This window comes from Mauremys mutica, chromosome 3 (assembly GCF_020497125.1).
Source record: "Mauremys mutica isolate MM-2020 ecotype Southern chromosome 3, ASM2049712v1, whole genome shotgun sequence".
Classification (NCBI taxonomy): domain Eukaryota; kingdom Metazoa; phylum Chordata; order Testudines; family Geoemydidae; genus Mauremys; species Mauremys mutica.
The window spans coordinates 56,209,280-56,227,941 of NC_059074.1; the positions used below are offsets into that span (position 1 = coordinate 56,209,280).

An 18,662-nucleotide genomic window follows, 5' to 3' on the forward strand; every position below is an offset into this window, starting at 1 on the left:
TTTACTCTCTTGCAGCCATGAACATCTTTTCACCCATTTCTCCTTGTTTCCCTATATTCCTCCTTCTCTAGAGATCTCATTGCATAATAGCCCATCTTTTTGGCTAAGTTCACTCTGGAACCATTATCAGTACCATTCCAGAACTGTCCAGAGGGTTTTTTTTTTTTTTAAATTAGTAGTGCAAGGTTCTCTACTCTCACAAGGCTAAGGCTCTTGGTGTAACACTCCCGCCTGCAGGACCGTAGGACTGAGCAGTTTTGAATGACAAGTGGGAAATATTTGTATTGTACCCTTTATCCCCTTCAAACTGACCCTGTGTTCAAGGTTTGAGATGTATCCATAAACCTGAAGGATTATGTTTGTACCAAGGGAGAGTCTGTGAGGCCTTCTCAAACATCTTCACCTTCTCTTTTTAAATAATTAGAGTCATTGGAGCAGGGCAATGGGACCCTGGTCTTCCACTTCCCCAGCGGGTGCCCCAACCATCAGCTACAGAGTCATTTTCTCTTTTTCTCTCTCAGGTCCAGTGCCTCTTGAAGTATTTATCCAAAGTGGAACAGCTTCAACAGGAGAGATTGAGGGAGTCCCACATCAGACTATCTCATAACTCAGTGATACGAGCACCCTGCTGAGAGGTGGGAGACCCCTGTTCAAATCCTTTCTCCACTCGAATTAGAGGGGGTAAATGAACCTGGGTCTCCCACATTCCAGGTGGGTGCTCTAACTACTGGGTTAAAGGTTATAAGGCGGGTGGCAACACCACCACTATCTCCAGCCACTGTTTTGTGTGGAGGGAGGCAGGTGCCTAACTCTTTCTCATAAGAAATTATGTAGGCACCTAAGCCACTTGACTCCAGGAGAGGGGTTCCTGGTTGTGGATTGCTAGCAGAGATAGGTGCTTCCCTGAAACCCAGATTTAGACATCTAAGTCCCTAAGGGGTGGGGGAGCTAGGACACACCCCTCTCCTCAGCATCTTCCATTGGCTATTTTAGGCAGCTCTCCACCTAACTTGCTGGCTTTTCTGAATCACATTATTAGGTGCCTAGCTATAAGTCCCTTTGTGGATCTGGGCCTTTGTGGCCTGGGATTAGTGTGTCCCCTTCCTGCTACCTATCCAAGAGTCAGTTGTGTCCTGGCCTCTCCCCAATACCTTTGGTGTGTATTGGCGATTGTCCATTCCTGATGGTCCCTTTAATAAGATAAAAAGTAGGGGAAGAGGCAACCGGGAACCCCCCCCCCCCAAGTATCAGGGAGAAAGGCTGCCTGTCTCCAGGAGAGGTACGAGGTCACCTGAGCCTAACCCTTAAGGTGTTTTATCTGCTCTCAACTCAAAACATCAAGGATTTCACAGTAATTGAAAGAAGGGGCTGGTAATAGAAAGGACCACTATGCAAGGGAGAGAGATGGGATTCCTGTGGTTGTCAGAGTGTATTCAACTATGGTATAACTTCCAAACAACATAAATAGATGGGTTTTCTTCCAAACTTTGTGAATAAAACATTTGGGTTCAGTTCACCATAACCTTGCAGGCTCACACAGCTCAGGTTTTGAACTCAGATTTTCTTCTACAACTAGACCACTAGTCTTGTCAGATTATATTAATCAATTATATTTCATAGTGCATGAACATTTGTTACAGTGCAGTGTAGTTACACTGTAATTACAGTATGGTTCTAATTTTTTGATATCTGTAATCACCAGTAATCTTTATAATCAGATTCTTAACTCAAGTGCTCAACTCCCTTTTGTGCCTTTGAAAATATTCCCCATATTACTTATTATTAGCCCTGTAGTTTCATACTTAACAAATGTGGGGTTTTTAGAATCCTGCCTTTAAATCCAAGTCTCTTTAACCCTGAGCCAGCAAATGATGGGTGTCTGGTGAAATCAGTCTGTTTTGTCTGAGTATTTTGGAAAGCTCAAAATTGCCTGATTAAAAATTGCTGCTGATAGTTTCTCTCTGAGTCATTGATTTTAATTCTGTTCTATTATTGCACTCATTTGTTGTTAATTTATTTGTTTATATTTATAAAGCACACATTCAGTATTCAGTGTATTGCTGGCATGTTCTGGGACGAGGAAGACTGGTCTAGCAGATGGAGCATAGGGCTGGGAATCAGTGAACCTGTTTTTTCCTCATCTCTGCCACTGATTCTGTGCCTCAGTCACCCCATCTGTAATTTTGAGATAGTGATGCATGCTCACCTTTTGTAAACTACTTTGAGGCCTATGAATGAAAAGCAAAGCATAGTGGTTGTTATAGAATAACAGCAGATAAAATAATAATGTACATAGAATCATAGAATATCAGGGTTGGCAGAGACCTCAGGAGGTCATCTAGTCCTACCCCCTGCTCAAAGCAGGACCAACACCAACTAAATCATCCCAGCCAGGGCTTTGTCAAGCCAGGCCTTAAAAACTTCTAAGGATGGAGATTCCACCACCTTCCAGTGCTTCACCACCCTTCTAGTGAAATGGATTTTCCTAATATCCAACTGAGACCTCCCCCACTGCAACTTGAGACCATTGCTCCTTGTTCTGTCATCTGCCACTACTCAGAACAGCCTAGCTCCATCCTCTTTAGAACCCCCCTTCAGTAGTTGAAGGCTGCTATCAAATCTCCACCCATTCTTCTCTTCTGCAGACTACATAAGCCCAGTTCCCTCAGCCTCCACTTGTGCCCCAGCCCCCTAATCATTTTTGTTGCCCTCTGCTGGACTGTCTCAAATTTGTCCACATCTTTTCTGTAGTGGGGTGCCCGAAACTGGATGCAATACTCCAGATGTGGCCTCACCAGTAGATTCACCTTACCAAATAGAGGGGAATAATCACTTCCCTCAATCTGCTGGCAATGCTCCTACTAATGCAGCCCAATATGCCATTAGCCTTCTTGGCAACAAGGGAAAACTGTTGACTTATATCCAGCTTCTCATCCACTGTAAGCCCAGGTCCTTTTCTGCAGAACTACTGCTTAGCTAGTCGGTCCCCAGCCTGTAGCAGTGCATGAGATTTTTCTATCCTAAATGTAGAACTCTGCACTTGCCCTTGTTGAACTTCATCAGATTTCTTTTAGCCCAATCCTACAATTTGTCTAGGTCATTCTGGGCCCTATCCCTACCCTCCAGTGTAGCTACCTCTCCCCCAAGTTTAGTGTCATCCGTGAACTTGCTGAGGGTGCAATCCATCCCATCATCCAGATCATTAATGAAGATGTTAAACAAAACTGGCCTCAGGACCGACCCATCGGGCACTCTGCTAGATACTGGCTGCCAACTAGACATTGAGATGTTGATCCACTACCTGTTGACCCTGATGATCTAGCCAGCTTTCTATCCACCTTCCTATCCATTCGTCCATTCATACCCTTACTGATTCTTTTTTCTGCTATTTAGTCTCTCCTGATGTCTGTATGAAAGCTCAGTCATTCTTATATAGGGAGTATAACAAAGTATAATCTGTACCCTTTGCACTCTGATTATTAAAATCACAATTATATGATACAGGAATAACTTCATAATCCAATTTGCTATGGAATATAGTTGTCTTAAGGTCTTTAGGAGGAAAGTCTATCTACTGTTCTGAAACAGCTGTGTAAATTTACCATGGTTGACTAGTTAGTAAGTCACTCACACTTAGAGCTTTTTTTTACATAAGTAGCATATAGAACTATGAATTTATAGCATATAATATGTAAAAATATTCTGCTGAATATAAAATGGTTCTGGTCTCTCTTAGCTGAAAGTGGCACAGGAAGCAAAGTATGATGTGGGTGATTAGGCAAGGAAACAAGAGTCATTCCTGCTGTTCACCCTCTCATAGTGCCAGTGGCTGTTTGTCATTCACATACTGAAGATTTGATTCTGCTGTTGGGATTGAACTAACTTAACATAACTTATTCAAGGCAATTTCAATATGAAAAAAATGAAAAAAACTAATCATTGCTTCAATTCACTGGATTTGAATTTTTGCATGGAATGCAGCTGCATACACATGTGTAACTCATTTTGCTTGATTTGCTGATCCCACTCACATGCCATTAAATAAGAGTTGCCAGCTGGCTTGTGCAGGTGCAGTCATTTCTGTGGGTTTCTGTGAATGGATGCTATGGCAAGAGAGGAAGAGACAAAGACAAGGGCAACGGTTATAGGCAACCGAGTGGGTTCATTTCAAAGTTCAGGTAGTAGTCACCTGGAGAAATCTCCTGCTTTTAGAAACTGATAACCAGAAGACATGACCTAAACTTTTTTTCTTTTCTTTACTTGGTGTCTAATTCTGTAACCTTTTTCTCCCACTGAGGAGCACTTATGTGAGTAATGCCATTGAAATCAGTGGGATTACTGTCATATGTGCTATTGACTGAAAAGGGGCTGTGGAATTGAACTGTTGATTGCTAGGAAAAAAGTTTATTTTTTAGATAAGAGTAGAAAAACTTTTCATTTGTGATTATTAGAGTATCTAATATTGATTCAGTGTTTTTGTTATCTTCCCTCATTTTAATTTCAAAACTTTATAGATTGTCATACTTGAAATTACTAAGGAAGATTTAAGTGTGTGTTATTTTCTTCACTTTTTAAAAAAAAACTATGGTCCAGATTCTCAGTTATTATAAATTGCCCTAGAAGCATTGAAGTTAGTGAGGTATGCCAATGTACACTAGCTGAGGATTAGTCCAATAAATCTTTTATCAAATCCCCAACAAATTTTATACTTGTTTTTAAGTATGGGGAGTAGATGAATTTAACATTAAAGGACTTGTTAGCATGAGGTATGGATATTCCAGTTTAGTGAGTACTTCTTTTGCCCCTGACTATTAGCATCTTAAAAAAGAAGAAATACTAGCTGCAGAAGTGAGCTGCTAGCAGTAGAAATATTAGCTGCATGTAGCATATATGTAGACACTGGGCTAAATCTTGCAATGAAAGGGAGTTTTGTTTTAGGACAGTAGGATTTTGGCCCCTATATTTTTGAAACCTTCTATAAAATGAGAAAATGGATGACTTATGAGGAGAGGCTGAGGGAACTGAGCTTGTTTAGTTTGCGGAAGAGAAGAGAGAGGGGGGATTTGATAGCAGCCTTCACCTACCTGAAGTGGGGCTCCAAAGAGGATGGAGCTTGGCTGGGTTACCTAGGGAGGTGGCGAAATCTCCATCCTGAGAGGTTTTTAAGGCCTGGCTTGACAAAGCCCTGGCTGGGATGATTTAGTTGGTGTTGGTCCTTCTTTGAGTAGGGGGTTGGATTAGATGACCTCCTGAGGTCTCTTGCAACCCTAATCTTCTATGATTCTATGATTGAAACACACTTTCCTTTTCTCTGATGTATCCTAATGAGGAGTGAAGGTACTAGGTACTGATGTTTGTATATACATAACCCTGTTACAGAAGTACACATCTTGCCCTCATGCATCTGCAATGTAGAAAAATACAAATCTCACCTTTTTCATTATAATGCAAATTATGACAGAAGTGCCCACCCAGAGGTACAACTTTAATACCACAATGACCAGTTCCACTGAAATCAATGGGAGTGCATGGGGTAGCAAAGTTAAGCATGTGTATAAAGTGTTTACTGGGCCTTAATTCTGAATTGCTTTTCTTTAAGTGAGGTTTTTAATATTATGCCATCAGGTTTTTCCCCAAAGTTTACATAGCTCATATTTTCACTAAACAATGCTCTCACAATGAGAGCACTATTTTGTGATATCTTGTAAAGCTTGATAGAAAACAGAACTATATATACATGGGAAATAAACAATCTGTTAATAACATGTTGTCTTGGTAGCAAGGCAAACTCAGAAAACTTACATCTCTAAATATGCAATTTATCTTTTAGGGTGAAGTGGGTGTTAAAGGAGAAAATGGTGTGTCTGGGCTTCCTGGGGAAAAGGTAAGTGTTGACACTACACTCCATATTCTTCATAGAGATGATATTATATAATATGATTATGGAATAACTATGATGTATTTATGTAAGATAGGTCATGTAAGCTATTGAGAGTTATGATTTACTGAATATGATTCTCCTATTAATATGCATGTATAATTTTTGTATGTGAAGTGAGAAATATTGACTATGTATCTGTGTTTCAAATGTGTTTACACATGGGGAACACCCACTAGACAAAAGACTCAGTCTAGATGGCTGGCGGGGAAGGGCCCATTCAAGTTAATAAACCGTTAGGGAGAACAATAGGCCTTATAAGAAGCTTATTTCACACCAGGGGGAAAGAGAGGGAGGCCTTCCTGAAGGATGCTATAAACAGCCTCTGAGTTATGGCTGCTGTGACACTACAGGCACATGTGACCTGGTCACCTGGTGCTGGACTCCGTCTTGGGATACCAGCGTTTTTCCACTGACTGGCGTGGGAATCAAGCTTTGAGACAAAGCATATATAGAAGCTATTTAAGGCAGGGGAGTGACATCACCAACTCCCCGCCCAAGAAGATTCCTGGAAACAAGTGAGGAACATAAAACTGAGCTGAGGGGAAGTGCTGGACCCAGGCTAAAGGGATTTTTAGCCTATGAATGAAACACCTGGGGATTCGAAGCTGTAAATTAGTGCAGTTTGCTCCTTAAGAATCTGCCAGCCTGTTTATCACTCAGGGTGAGAATTTGCTAATTTAGGGGTGGAGTGGTACAATATTATGAATGGAATTGACCTTCAGGTTTAAATGACTTAAATTCAATTACTAATTGAAAAGATTGTTTATGAAAGTTAATAGGCCAGTTGGGAGTAAGAACATACTAATGCAGTTCAACAATACAAATACATCTCAGTGGTTTTATCTGTAGTAAGATGAGTATGAAATGGAATGAGCATTTCATGCTAGTAGTATTAGGCAGAGAACAGCGAGTAACTTCTCTAAGAATCTGACAATTCAATTTCAGTATCACCTAAGAACTTCCCCATACAACTTATTGTAATTATATTCTATAATTTTTTTTACCATTTTAAAAGTAAATTTTACTCATTTGTTGAAACCCAGCAGTCTGAAATTATAAAATGAGAAGCTCTTTGCATCAGAAATAAATTGTGAAATCTATTTGAAAATTAAGTTTAATTACAATTTGAATTTTGGAGCCTACTACTGATAGCTACATTTTAAAATAGAACAATATAATAGGGGACTGGATGGCTCTGAGGGTTGGTTTTGGAATAAAGAGCTTCCACCATCAGGTTATCAATTTAATTCCAACGGAATCTGTAAGTGACTGAGTGTTGCTACCAGGATAGTGGTGCAGCAGTGCCACTATAGTTAAGGTTGCATTACCACCACTCTTTAAAGGTTGACCTTTACACAAAGTCCTCTAAACTCAACATGCTTAGTCAGATTTTTCTGAAATTTGGTGTGCCTCAGGAGTGAGTCATTTGAGCAAGATCTAGAGATCAGGCTATTCTTATGATGTCAGTCAAAATGGTTTGTCAGTCAGTTTTTTATCCAAGGTAGTGCGTGGCACCCATTAAGTCTTTGGGGGTTCCAAATTGTTAATGGTATTTAAGAAGGTATTTGCTTCTTTGCCTGCAGAGATGTGCAGTCTGGGAGGATTTCCATGTGCACGCACTAATAAAGAAAATGATTGTCAGAGGGTTTCTATGCAACCACTTCCCATCTGTAAATTGCTAAAAATATGCATAGTAGAAAGTCAGCAATGACACAAAAAAAAATTGAAATATCGTACGTACTTGGCTCTTTCTCTGACTTCACATTTGTCTTTAGAAGTGTAGCTTTTTCCAAAATATTTTGTCTATGTACATTTTTACAATTTAGATTCTTCGGGGCGGGGAGGAGAATTGTAAAAATCATCTTGCATTAGGATAAGCTCTGTTTAAGTCCCATAATAAAACACTTCCTGTGGTTTCCATGATAAAAACAGGTATAAACTCAATTTTTCTAAGTAATTTGCCTAAATTATCAGAAGAAGTTGTTCCTTCCCTGACATGAATGCTGTAATTGCATTCAGTAGTCTATCTTTGGTATCCAGAGTTAATGTTGATTGTTTGGGTCCTTGTTCAGTTTACTGCAGCTTTGTCTCCCCAAAACTGTGGTCTGTTTGAAATATCAGAACTTTCCAGCTTTCCTGAGCATTGTAGTCCTTTTTCATTTCAGAACAAGTTAGAGCTGAATTGTCAGAATATTAAATTAAAAGTGAACTAAAATTAAATCTGAAACTGCTAGGTTAAAGCATGTCAAGAACTGTTTTAAAAAAATTAACCACCAACCTATGCAGGGCATAAATTTTCTGAATAATGAGGTACTGTTACACTTTGGGGGGTTCATCCAAACAATTAAGGGGTTATGTCACCACCTGCCCTGTAGCCTTAGGTGCTTCTGTACTGTGCAGCTTAGATCCCTGACACCAGCAGCCTGCTTACAGCACAATGACTTCACCCTGGCTTCCATCAGCCTGGCTATTCTTTGTGCAGTGACACCAATAGCCTTCCAGTTCCCAGTCTCCCCACAACCATCTCTTCTGCAGTGCTTAGTCCTTCACAAAACCTTTTTTCAAGTTTGCTGTTTCTTTAAATAAACAGTACCTAGCACCAGCCTGTTGGTTTGGCTGAGGATTTTACTCTTCAGTTTGAAACACTGCACTGAGATGGTTGTGTAATAAAACAAGATTAAGTTTATTAACAAAGAACTTGCATTCAGTTGATACCAAGCAGAAGGAATTGGGATAGAAATGGTTACAAACAAACAGAAATAAAAATAGGTTTTAGTCTTAGAAACATAACTTAACAAACTTTTGTTTGGAGTAGTTTTCTCATCACAGTTGTTCTTCCAGCCTAGCTGCCCAGTGCTTAGCCAGGATACAACACAGAGCCTAAAGCACTTGGTTTCATTGTCTCCTCAGGTGAAGTATGCCAAAATGGCTTTCTCTCTCTGCTTATAGCCTCACAATTTCTTTTTTTGTCAAGGCAGGAAGTCCTCCTAGGGACTCAGTTTGCTGTGTCCACCTGGGAGTTGAGTCCATGTTAATTTTTGCAGTTTCCTCCCTGCCACTATGATAGTTAAGTGGTTATCTCCCCCACAAACTAGTCTGATGGCTTTGTTTGCCTTTTATGTAAATATACTTCTATCGTCTTTCTTTGCTCAGTATACATTGGAGACACATTCAAGCAGGCAGAACCATGTTCCTTTGTCTAGGGCAGGGTGCCTTATGCCGTACCTTCCAAAAACATTTTAAGAACATATTTCTAGCACATAGTTATAATTTTCCATACATCACTTGTACACACACCATGCAATAATATTAATGACTAGCATGTCATTCTAGCATACCTTCCATGACATCTTTTAGATGCAGTTTATGACAACAGTGAGTTGGGGTATATTGAGCTGGTCAGGCCAGCTGAGACTCACTGCTAGATACCAGGGTGCCCCTCGTCCTTTGGCACAGGGATGCTCTTTGGGTTAAAGATAACTTGAGCAGATTAGTAAAAATAATTGCAAAAAACGTTTATTGCTTAAAAACAATTATTGACAGTGTATATTTACATTTCATGTGATGTTTGCTAATCCCTTATTTCACTGTAGCAAAACTAAAGCACCCAACAACCATCTGATAGTCAGTAATTGGTAGCAAATTATTTGAGGTCAGTATAACAGGTGAAATGGATGCTACTTAGACTGTTTGATTTTGTTTTTTCCTACCCTCCTTTCCTACCCTCCTTCCTATGAAGAATTTGACAGTAATCACTTCTTTTGTCCGTGGTATTTTCATTCATGATAATGTATATATGCTCCATAAACTACATTTTGAAAATAGTGAATTGTTCATTGCTGTTAATTTGCAATATCTGACTTTCAGATGGTTGTAAGTGAACTAACTTAATTTTTATGCTAATGGATATGGGCTACATTATGGACTGACAGCCTAAAATATTAAATATTTCAATGACTTTTCAAAAAGGAAGGTTTTGAGTGATATAAGCTCTCTAAAAGCAGCAAAATATGCACTACGCAGCACATTTGGTTCTGCAAGATGGATTTACTCTTGCAGTGTATTAGTAATGTAAATAGTTTAGCAAGATTAAAAGAAGCCCATGCTTATATGAATAAAAACATTCACCATTTTGCTGTCTAGACTTATATCTGAGGTCAGATGGGAAGAAAAAGGAGCATTGCATACTCCTTATAATCTCCATTCACAGCTCAAGTACCATCCTGAGCCCAGAAGACACTACTACTCCCGTGAGACTGTGCAGATCTCATTGTTAGGATTGTTCCTCTTCTATGTATGTATGATGACTTTATAGAGTCCATAATAAGGTTAAAAGAGTGGTGGAACGGTATTGGGCTAAGAAGGCCCTGCCCCTCAACAGTTACCAGGCATGGTCCCTATGGAGGACCTGCTTAAAAGGGACTTCTGATAGTCAGGCTGTGTAGGTGAGTAAAGGAGAGATTGGTTGTAAGAAAACAGTCAGTTAATAGCTGCTGAAGCAGAACTATCTACAGGGAGAGAACTGGGACTGTGAGTAAGACTTGCCTGGGAGACCAGAGGCCTGACCCTGCCCACTTTCTCCCCACCTTCGTGTCCAGGGGGAACAACTGTACTCTGAGTGAGCTGGGAAGCTTCTCTCTAAGCCCCAAACTGGGGCTCTGAATTACTGAAGACTGTATCTTGACTTTAGTAAGGCTTTTGATAGTGTCTCACATGCCCTTCTCATAAACAACCAGGGAAATACAACCTAGATGGACCTACTATAAGGTAGGTGCATAACTGGTTGGAAAACGGTTCCCAAAGAGTAGTCATCAGTGGTTCATAGTCAAGCTGAAAGGGCATATCAAGTGGAGTCCCGCAGGGATCTGTTCTGGGTCAGGTTCTGTTCAATATCTTCATCAGTGATTTAGATAATGGCATAGAGAGTACATTTATAAAGTTTGTGGACGATACCAAGCTCGGAGGGATTGCAAGTACTTTGGAGGATAGGCTTAAAATTCAAAATGATCAGGACAAACTGGAGAAATGGTCTGAAGTAACTAGGACAAATCTAAAGTACTCCACTTAGGAAGGAACAATCAGTTGCACACATACAAAATGGGAAATGACTGCCTAGGAAGGAGTACTGCAGAAAGGGACCTGGGAATCATACTGGATCACATGCTAAATATGAGTCTACAGTGTAACATTCTTGGAAACAAAAAAAGCAAACATTCTGGGATGTATTACCAGGAGTGTTGTGAGCAAGACATGAGAAGTAATGATTCTGCTTTTCTCCATGCTGATTAGGCTTCAACTGGAGCATTGTGTCCAGTTCTGGATGCCACATTTCAGGAAAGATGTGGACAAATTGGAGAAAGTCCAGGGAAGAGCAAGAACAATGATTAAAGGTCTAGAAAACATGACGTATGAGGGAAGATTGGGGGTTTAAAAAAAGAGGGTGGGGGTTGTTTAGTCTGGAGAAGAGAAGCCTGAGGAGGGACATAAGTTTTCAAGTACATAAAACAGTGGTTCTCAAACTTTTGCACTGGTAACTTCTTTCACATAGCAAGCCTCTGACTGCGATCCCCCCCCCTTATAATTTAAGGCTGTGGAATCTCAGTCATTAGGGAATTTTGAGAACAGGTTAGACAAACATCTGTCACAGTTGGTCTAGATCAGGGGCGGGCAAACTTTTTTTGGCCTGAGGGCTGCATCAGGTTTCGGAAATTGTATGCAGGGCTGGTTTCGGGAGGAGGTTGTGGCCTGACCCACATCTCCTATCCTCCACCACACCCGGGACTCCTGCCCCATCCAACCCCCCTGTCCCCTGACTGCCCCCAGAACCCCCACAACTGACTGCCCCCACCGTCCCATCCAACCACCCCTTCTCCCTGTCCCCTGACTGCCCCCCACCGCCCCATCCAACCCCTCTTCTCATTCCTGACTACCCCCCTGTTCCCCACCCTCTGACTGCCCCGACCCCTATCCACACCCCCGCCCCTTGACCACCACCCCAAACTCCCCTGCCCTCTATCCAACCCCCACCCTACCCCCGCTCCCTACTCCCTTACCGCGCTGCCTGGAGCACTGGTGGCTGGTGGCGCTACAGCTACACCGCCCAGCTGGAGCCAGCCATGCCACCGCACAGCACAGAGCACCGGATCAGGCCAGGATCTGCAGCTGTGCTGCCCCAGGAGCTCGCAGCTCCGCCGCCCAGAGCATGGCAGTGGGGCAAGCTGAGGCTCCAGGGGAGGGTGAACAGCAGCGGGGGGCCCAGGGGCTAGCATCCCGGGGCAGGAGCTATGGGGCCAGACGTGAGGGTCCCACAGGCTGGATGTTTCCCGCGGGCCGTAGTTTGCCCACCTCTGGTCTAGATAATACATAGTCCTGCCTTGAATGAAGGGGACTGAAGTAGATGACCTCTCAAGGTCCCTTCCAGTCCTGCAATTCTGATTCTTTTGATTGTGGTATTGAATTCTCTCTCAGCTATGGAAATGGGAATTTCTGTCTGTGCAATCTTCAGTTCTCTCAATTCCAAGGACACTATCATGCCTCTTCAGTCTTTGTAGGGACTGAAGCCTCATACTGATGGTTTTATTCACATTAAATTCTGTCACACTTATAGATGTGTCAAGGTTCCATTTATATTTTATTAAGGGTTAATAAATGATTAGTAGATGGTTTAATAGTTAATATTTGTAGATTACAACAGCTCAATAGGTTGCTTATAACCATCTATAATATTTACTGTTTGTCTGTAACATACTTATAAACATCTATGAATTCTTTATTAACCATTTGAAAAAGTCTAAATGGAACCTTAATATCAAATGTGACTGTGAGTGTTTTATAGGCCTTGTTTGTCTCCCGCTTGAGACAAAGGTGCCCTGACACCCCTCTGCTCAAGGAAAATCCACTCAAACAGTGCTACTGACAAGACTTAGTCATCCAAGGTAGGTCTATACTGCAATGAAATGCACAGCTGGCTCAGGTCAGGTGGCTTGGGGTTGGGCTGTGTGACTATAAAATTACAGTGTAGACATTTGGCTGTGGCTGGAGACCAGGCTGAGATCCCAAGAAAGGGGAGGGTCTCAGAGTGTTACCTGCACAAAATTTTCTGTTACTCGCACCCACCTTTACCCAGTTCCTAGGGCTCAGGGCGTACTCTTTGCAGGTTTGCGGGACCTTTTACCAGTGAAAGAGCCTTACATACTAATATTCTTATCCTCTATTTATTAACAATTACCAAGCAGAATAGACATGCTAAGCATACAATGCTATGCTCACCAATCCTGATCAGGCAGGTGGACTTTCCCTGTTGGCCAGGTAAGGTCAGTCTTGTCTGGATTCTGATTGCTGCACGTCATGGTTTATGCAGGGGATTCTTAGCAGCTTTGATCTTAGACTGTACATCATGGTTATGCAGGGGATTCTTAGCAGCTTTGATCTTAGGCTGTTTCTTAGAGGTGAGTTCTTTTTCCAGGTCTTTCCTTTTTTCTTAATCTTCTGTTCCTTCAGCTGGTCTCCTTCTTGGACCCCAATTTATATAGTGAAACTTGAGTCCTGCTAAGCCATACCTTAACCAATCATTTTTCTGAATTTTACTAACCAATCCTAGCATGCTGTAACAAAGTTATCTAGCCAATCATACCCCACCACCTTAATTAATTTGCACCTAGCAAAACTAATTCTGTAACAGACAGAAACAATCAAAGACCCAGACAGATCATCCAGACAAACAATAGAGAAGTGGGGACTATAAAGACAAAACAATTAAAGAAATGGGGATTTCAGAACCAGAACTATTGATAAGTGATTTCTTGCCAGACAGAATGCCATCAAACAAAGTTTTCTTTAATCATCTTAAGATCTGTTTCTGTATCTGGTGATGGTGGGTGATATTAGGACAGGATTGCCTTCTTAACAGCCCAATATTACAGTAACTCCTCACTTAAAGTTATCCTGGTTAACGTTGTTTTGTTGTTATGTTGCTGATCAATTAGGGAACATGCTCATTTAAAGTTGCTCCCTTATAACGTCATTTGGCAGCCACCTGCTTTGACCACTGCTTGCAGGAAGAGCAGCCCATTGGAGCTAGCTGGTGGAGGCTTGGAACCGGGGTGGACTGGCAGCCCTCCTATCAGTTCCCTGTTCCCCTAAGTTCCCTGTGCAGCAGCTGCCCAGCAGGCTATAAATTGCCGGTAGTTCAGCTGTCCCTCCTCCAACTGCCATATCCTGCTCCTGCCCTCTGCCTTGGAGCTGCTTCCGGGAGCCTCCTGCTTGCTGTGCGGGGTGGGGGGGGGTGAGGGGCTAATGTCAGGGTGTTCCCCTTCTCCCTCTGCTCCTGCATCTCACTTACCTCATCTCCATGGTGGGGGGGATGACCGGACACGGCTCAGGATGGAGGGAGCTTCCTGGGAGCAGCTGCTGTCTCTTCCCAGAGACCTAGAAAGGCAAGGAGGGGACATGACTAATCAGGAACTAGCAAGCCAATTAAGGCAGCTTGCCTGCTTCTTAGGGGTATGTAAGGTGAGACTGGGACAGAGAAGGAACTCTTCAGTGCTAACCCAGAACTACAGGGCCAGGTCAAGGCCTTGCTGTAAAATGCTGCAACTAAGGGTAAGGCTACACTACGAGGCTTTTAGCAACACAGCTGTGCCGTCACTACAGCCATGCTGCTAAAAGAAATGAGAGTTGTTTTACAGGTTCAAGCAAGCATATACGCACAAATGAGTTTGTATGTGATTCTAAAGATGACAGAGGTGTAGCAATCTGTCAGCATTGAATGTCTTTTTAGGGCTTAACACAGGTCAACCCTGGGGATCTCTGCTTTTTGTTTCCTAGTTCCAGCCCTTGTAAGAGTTCAAACTTGAAAGAGATGAAAAATCTTCATGTTAGCTATTTTTATTTCCCTCTTCTGGCATTCCAGCTGATGGGACAAGGCCTCATGCACATACTTCTCCATGGTGAATGGGGGCAATTAATACAGCTTTTCTCCTTTGATGGCCCATTTAATTTTGATAGTCCTCCTGGATGGGTGGGTGGAGCCACTTTTCCTGTCTGAGTTCACACGTTCAGAACAGGCATTTTTACAGTTCTAAAACAAACTTATATTTTTATCTTGTAGCATGGAATACAGATATTGCAAGTTAAATTAATGCATGCATCAATTTACAAGCAGTTCATACAGTCTAAACACTAAATACATTAATATAAGTTTAATACCTATTTTGAACAAAACTAACACGACGATGAACTGGCTTGGTTTCCAGCTATGAGTTTATCAGTTCTTAACTAACATCTATAACCTTGGCCAGAGCTGGCACCCAGGTTATCAGCATCATAGACTCAAACATGTTTTCCATGACATAATTTGATATTGCCAAAAGACATGGAATGTGTGGCCTGTTCTGCCTTTTCAGCATATACTCCTGGATCAACAACCACTGATATAAATACACAGAACTGCAACAATGTTTGTGTTATACAGGAGGTCAGACTAGATGATCACAATGGTCCTTTCTGGCTTTGGAATCTGTGGTTGTGTGCATGACATTAGTGTGTGAGCTTCTGGTAATGCACTCTTTTCTCTGCAGCTGTCTTGATAGATCTCTCAGTTTGGATACACTGCCTAGCACAATTCCTGCGTTGTATGGAACCTTGGCAGAATTCAGGATATTTCTGAAGCTACTGTTCAGCATCTCCATGGAAGCTTCAAAAATACTTGACATTTCTTATAGCCTTGATGTATCTCTCGCTTTCTGCCTCCAGTTGATATTCAGTTTTAAGCCAGAATTGATAAGTTGTATCACAACAATTTCAGATCAGGCATGGTGGTGAATCAGATGGTATACAGCAGTGGTGGGCAACTTGCGGCCCATGGGCCGCACACGGCCCGTCAGGGTAATCTGCTGGCGGGCCATGAGACAGTTTGTTCACATTGACCATCCAGAGGCATGGCTGCCCACAGCTCCCAGTGGCCGCAGTTCGCCATTCCCAGCCAATGGGAGCTGCAGGAAGCAGCGCATGCCGCAGGGACGTGCTGGCTGCCACTTCCCGGGCCACAGGCTGCCCACCACTGGTATATAGCTTGCTAAAGAACATCTACAGTGACTCACTCTTCTGATATCTGCAGCAGTATCTTGATCACAGTGTATAATCATCTGCACAGGGAGAAGATATCTGGCACTAGATGGCTCTTTAATCCAGCAGACAATAGCATAACAAAATCTAATGACTAGATGAATTCATCAAAATTCAACTAGGAAGTAAGTTACACATTTTTAATGGTGAGGGTAATAAACCACTGGAACAATTCACCAGGGGGAGTGGTGGATTTTCCAGTGCTTTGAGTCTTCATATCAAGATTGGATGCCTTTCTAAAAGGTATGCTCTAGTTCAACTAGAATTTTTTGGCTTGATATAGGAAGTACTAGACAAATTCCTATCGGACATGGAAGACAGATTAGATTATCATCATCCTTTTACCTTAAAATTCTTCAGTCTGAACATCACGTTCTAGCGTTGAATGAAGCAGTGACGTAGATGCGAGTTAGTGCAGCGGTTCTCAACATTTCCAGACTACTGTACCCCCTTCAGGAGTTTGATTTGTCTTGAGTACCCCAAGTTTCACCTCACTTAAACTGCTTGCTTACAAAATTAAACATAAAAATACGAGTGCGTCAGAGCACACTATTACTGCAAAATGGCTTACTTTTTTTATTTTTACCATATAATTTTATAAATAAATTGATTGGAATATAAATATACTTACATTTCAGTGTGACACTTGAGCCTGTTTTTTCACTTCTGAGCCTTGTCTAAAGCCAGAATCCCATTGGTATGCATACCACTGGTTGAGAACCCCCTAGTTAATAGATGGGCAATTACTCTGGTATTCCCCTCCCTCCTGCGCAAAAAAATCAACAAAACTTCTTTCTTATAGTACATGAGGTGATTAGAAATGTTCATGTAGCCAAATCCAGATTAGAGCCAATGTGTAGCTTTGGAAATTGCTTGGAGTAAACCTGAGATGCCACCAGAAAACAATCCAAGTGGGCATTGATTTATAATGTGATCCATAGTTTATGACTGTGTCCACAATGCCATTGTGTGTTGTCTTCCAGAGATGTAATAAATGACAGCATCTGCCCAGCAGTGTTCTGAAGTGGTTTAATCTGGACCATTGTTTCCAGGGTAGATTGAAGCCAGGAAGTTCTTTTGTGGGGTCAGCAATCAAATGTTTGTTTGGGGCATTAGAATTATCCCAGAATTATTTCCAGTGCATGTCAATATTGAATGAGGATGCTTTAAAAGCTTTAGCACAATCCCCCAAAAAGCTTGAGAGATTTCAGGCATGACTTCAGAAGATTTTGGAGGTGTCCTCATGAATTTTCAGGTTGGCCATGATTTGCTTGTACTCATGAGCTGTTGTGTGTTTCTCGCCGCATCTTGGATGCGGGTATACGTCTCAGAGTGGGCTACTATTGAGTAGGTGCTCATTTTAATGTTCCAGTTATAATTTTCATCACGGCGTTAAACTGCACAGCCAGAAATTTGGTATGTGAACTGCCTGCCCAGGCTGGTACACCATATTCAGCACTTGAGTGTGCCAGCGATAGTAGTCATTTAAGTGTGCATGCATTGGCATCCCATATTGATCCTGCAAGTTTTTGGATGAGATTAGTCCTTGTTTTTACCTTTTTTTTTGTCTTTTTTTAGATGAGCTTTAAAAATCAAGCTCGTTCCAAAGTTACACCCAGGTACTTAGAATAGGGCTCATTTCAGACATATGAAAAGTGACATTAAATGGTTCCTTAGTGGCTTTACTGTTTAGGTGAAAGACTATTACCAATGTTTTGGAGGCGTTGCGGCAGAGCTTTCAATACTGCAAGTATTCTGCCATTATCTTGAGGTCAGCAGAGCGCACCAGTGGTGGTGCTGTCTTTGCTTTATACCACAAGAATGATGATGTTAATGCAAATGAACTTACGTGAACTTGTCAGGTAAGTCACTAATATAGATATTGAATAGTGAAGGAGCCAGCATGAATCCTTGAGGTTAAATATCAATGAGGGTGAATATTTTGCTGATCTGCCCATTCAAAAAGATGTGGCTTTATGGCCAGGATTCACATAGTGCTATAGCATTTGATGACCCCTTTGATCACGATACCATATCATAAGTGACCAATAAATTTATCAATGCTGTTCCAGTTTTTAGATTCCACTAGAAGCCAGCCTTGAGGTAACTAGTCATGGCAAGAACCTGGTTTCAGCAACTTCCTCCTGGTCTAAAACCAGCCTTTTCATTTTGCAGGATGGCCTCTAAAATAGGAACGAGATGAGCTGGCAAAACCCTCTCTGTTACCTTACGAGTTGCAGAGAGGAGTAATATTGGGTGACAGTTGGTGGCATCATATGGTAGTATCCCATGTTTGAGAAGGGAAATGACTATCATCTCATACCAGCTTTTTGGGATCTTACCTGTTGAATGTACAGCAGTGCCAACTATGCTTGTTCCTTTGGCCCCAAATTCTTAAGGAATTTGAGATGAATGTGGTGCTCCTGTTGTTCATTGCGTTAATCAATAATGCGCGTCGTCAGAAGGCTACTGGATGTTGATTTGTTACTGTCTCGGTATAATTAGCAATGTGAAATTTAAGAGTCCATGTCTAGCATCAAAGAGCCATAAGGATAGCTATACTCATGTACAAACTTAATGTGGAAAGTTTGTCATA

General features: G+C 41.7%; 1 protein-coding gene across 1 annotated transcript in view; it reads left to right on the forward strand.

Annotated features, from left to right (window-relative positions):
• Window positions 1–18,662, forward strand: part of COL19A1 (collagen type XIX alpha 1 chain) — a 332,926-nt gene that overhangs the window by 54,657 nt on the left and 259,607 nt on the right. The window contains 1 exon segment of the mRNA XM_045008597.1: window positions 5,831–5,884. Within this exon segment, the coding sequence (XP_044864532.1) occupies window positions 5,831–5,884 (54 nt within the window).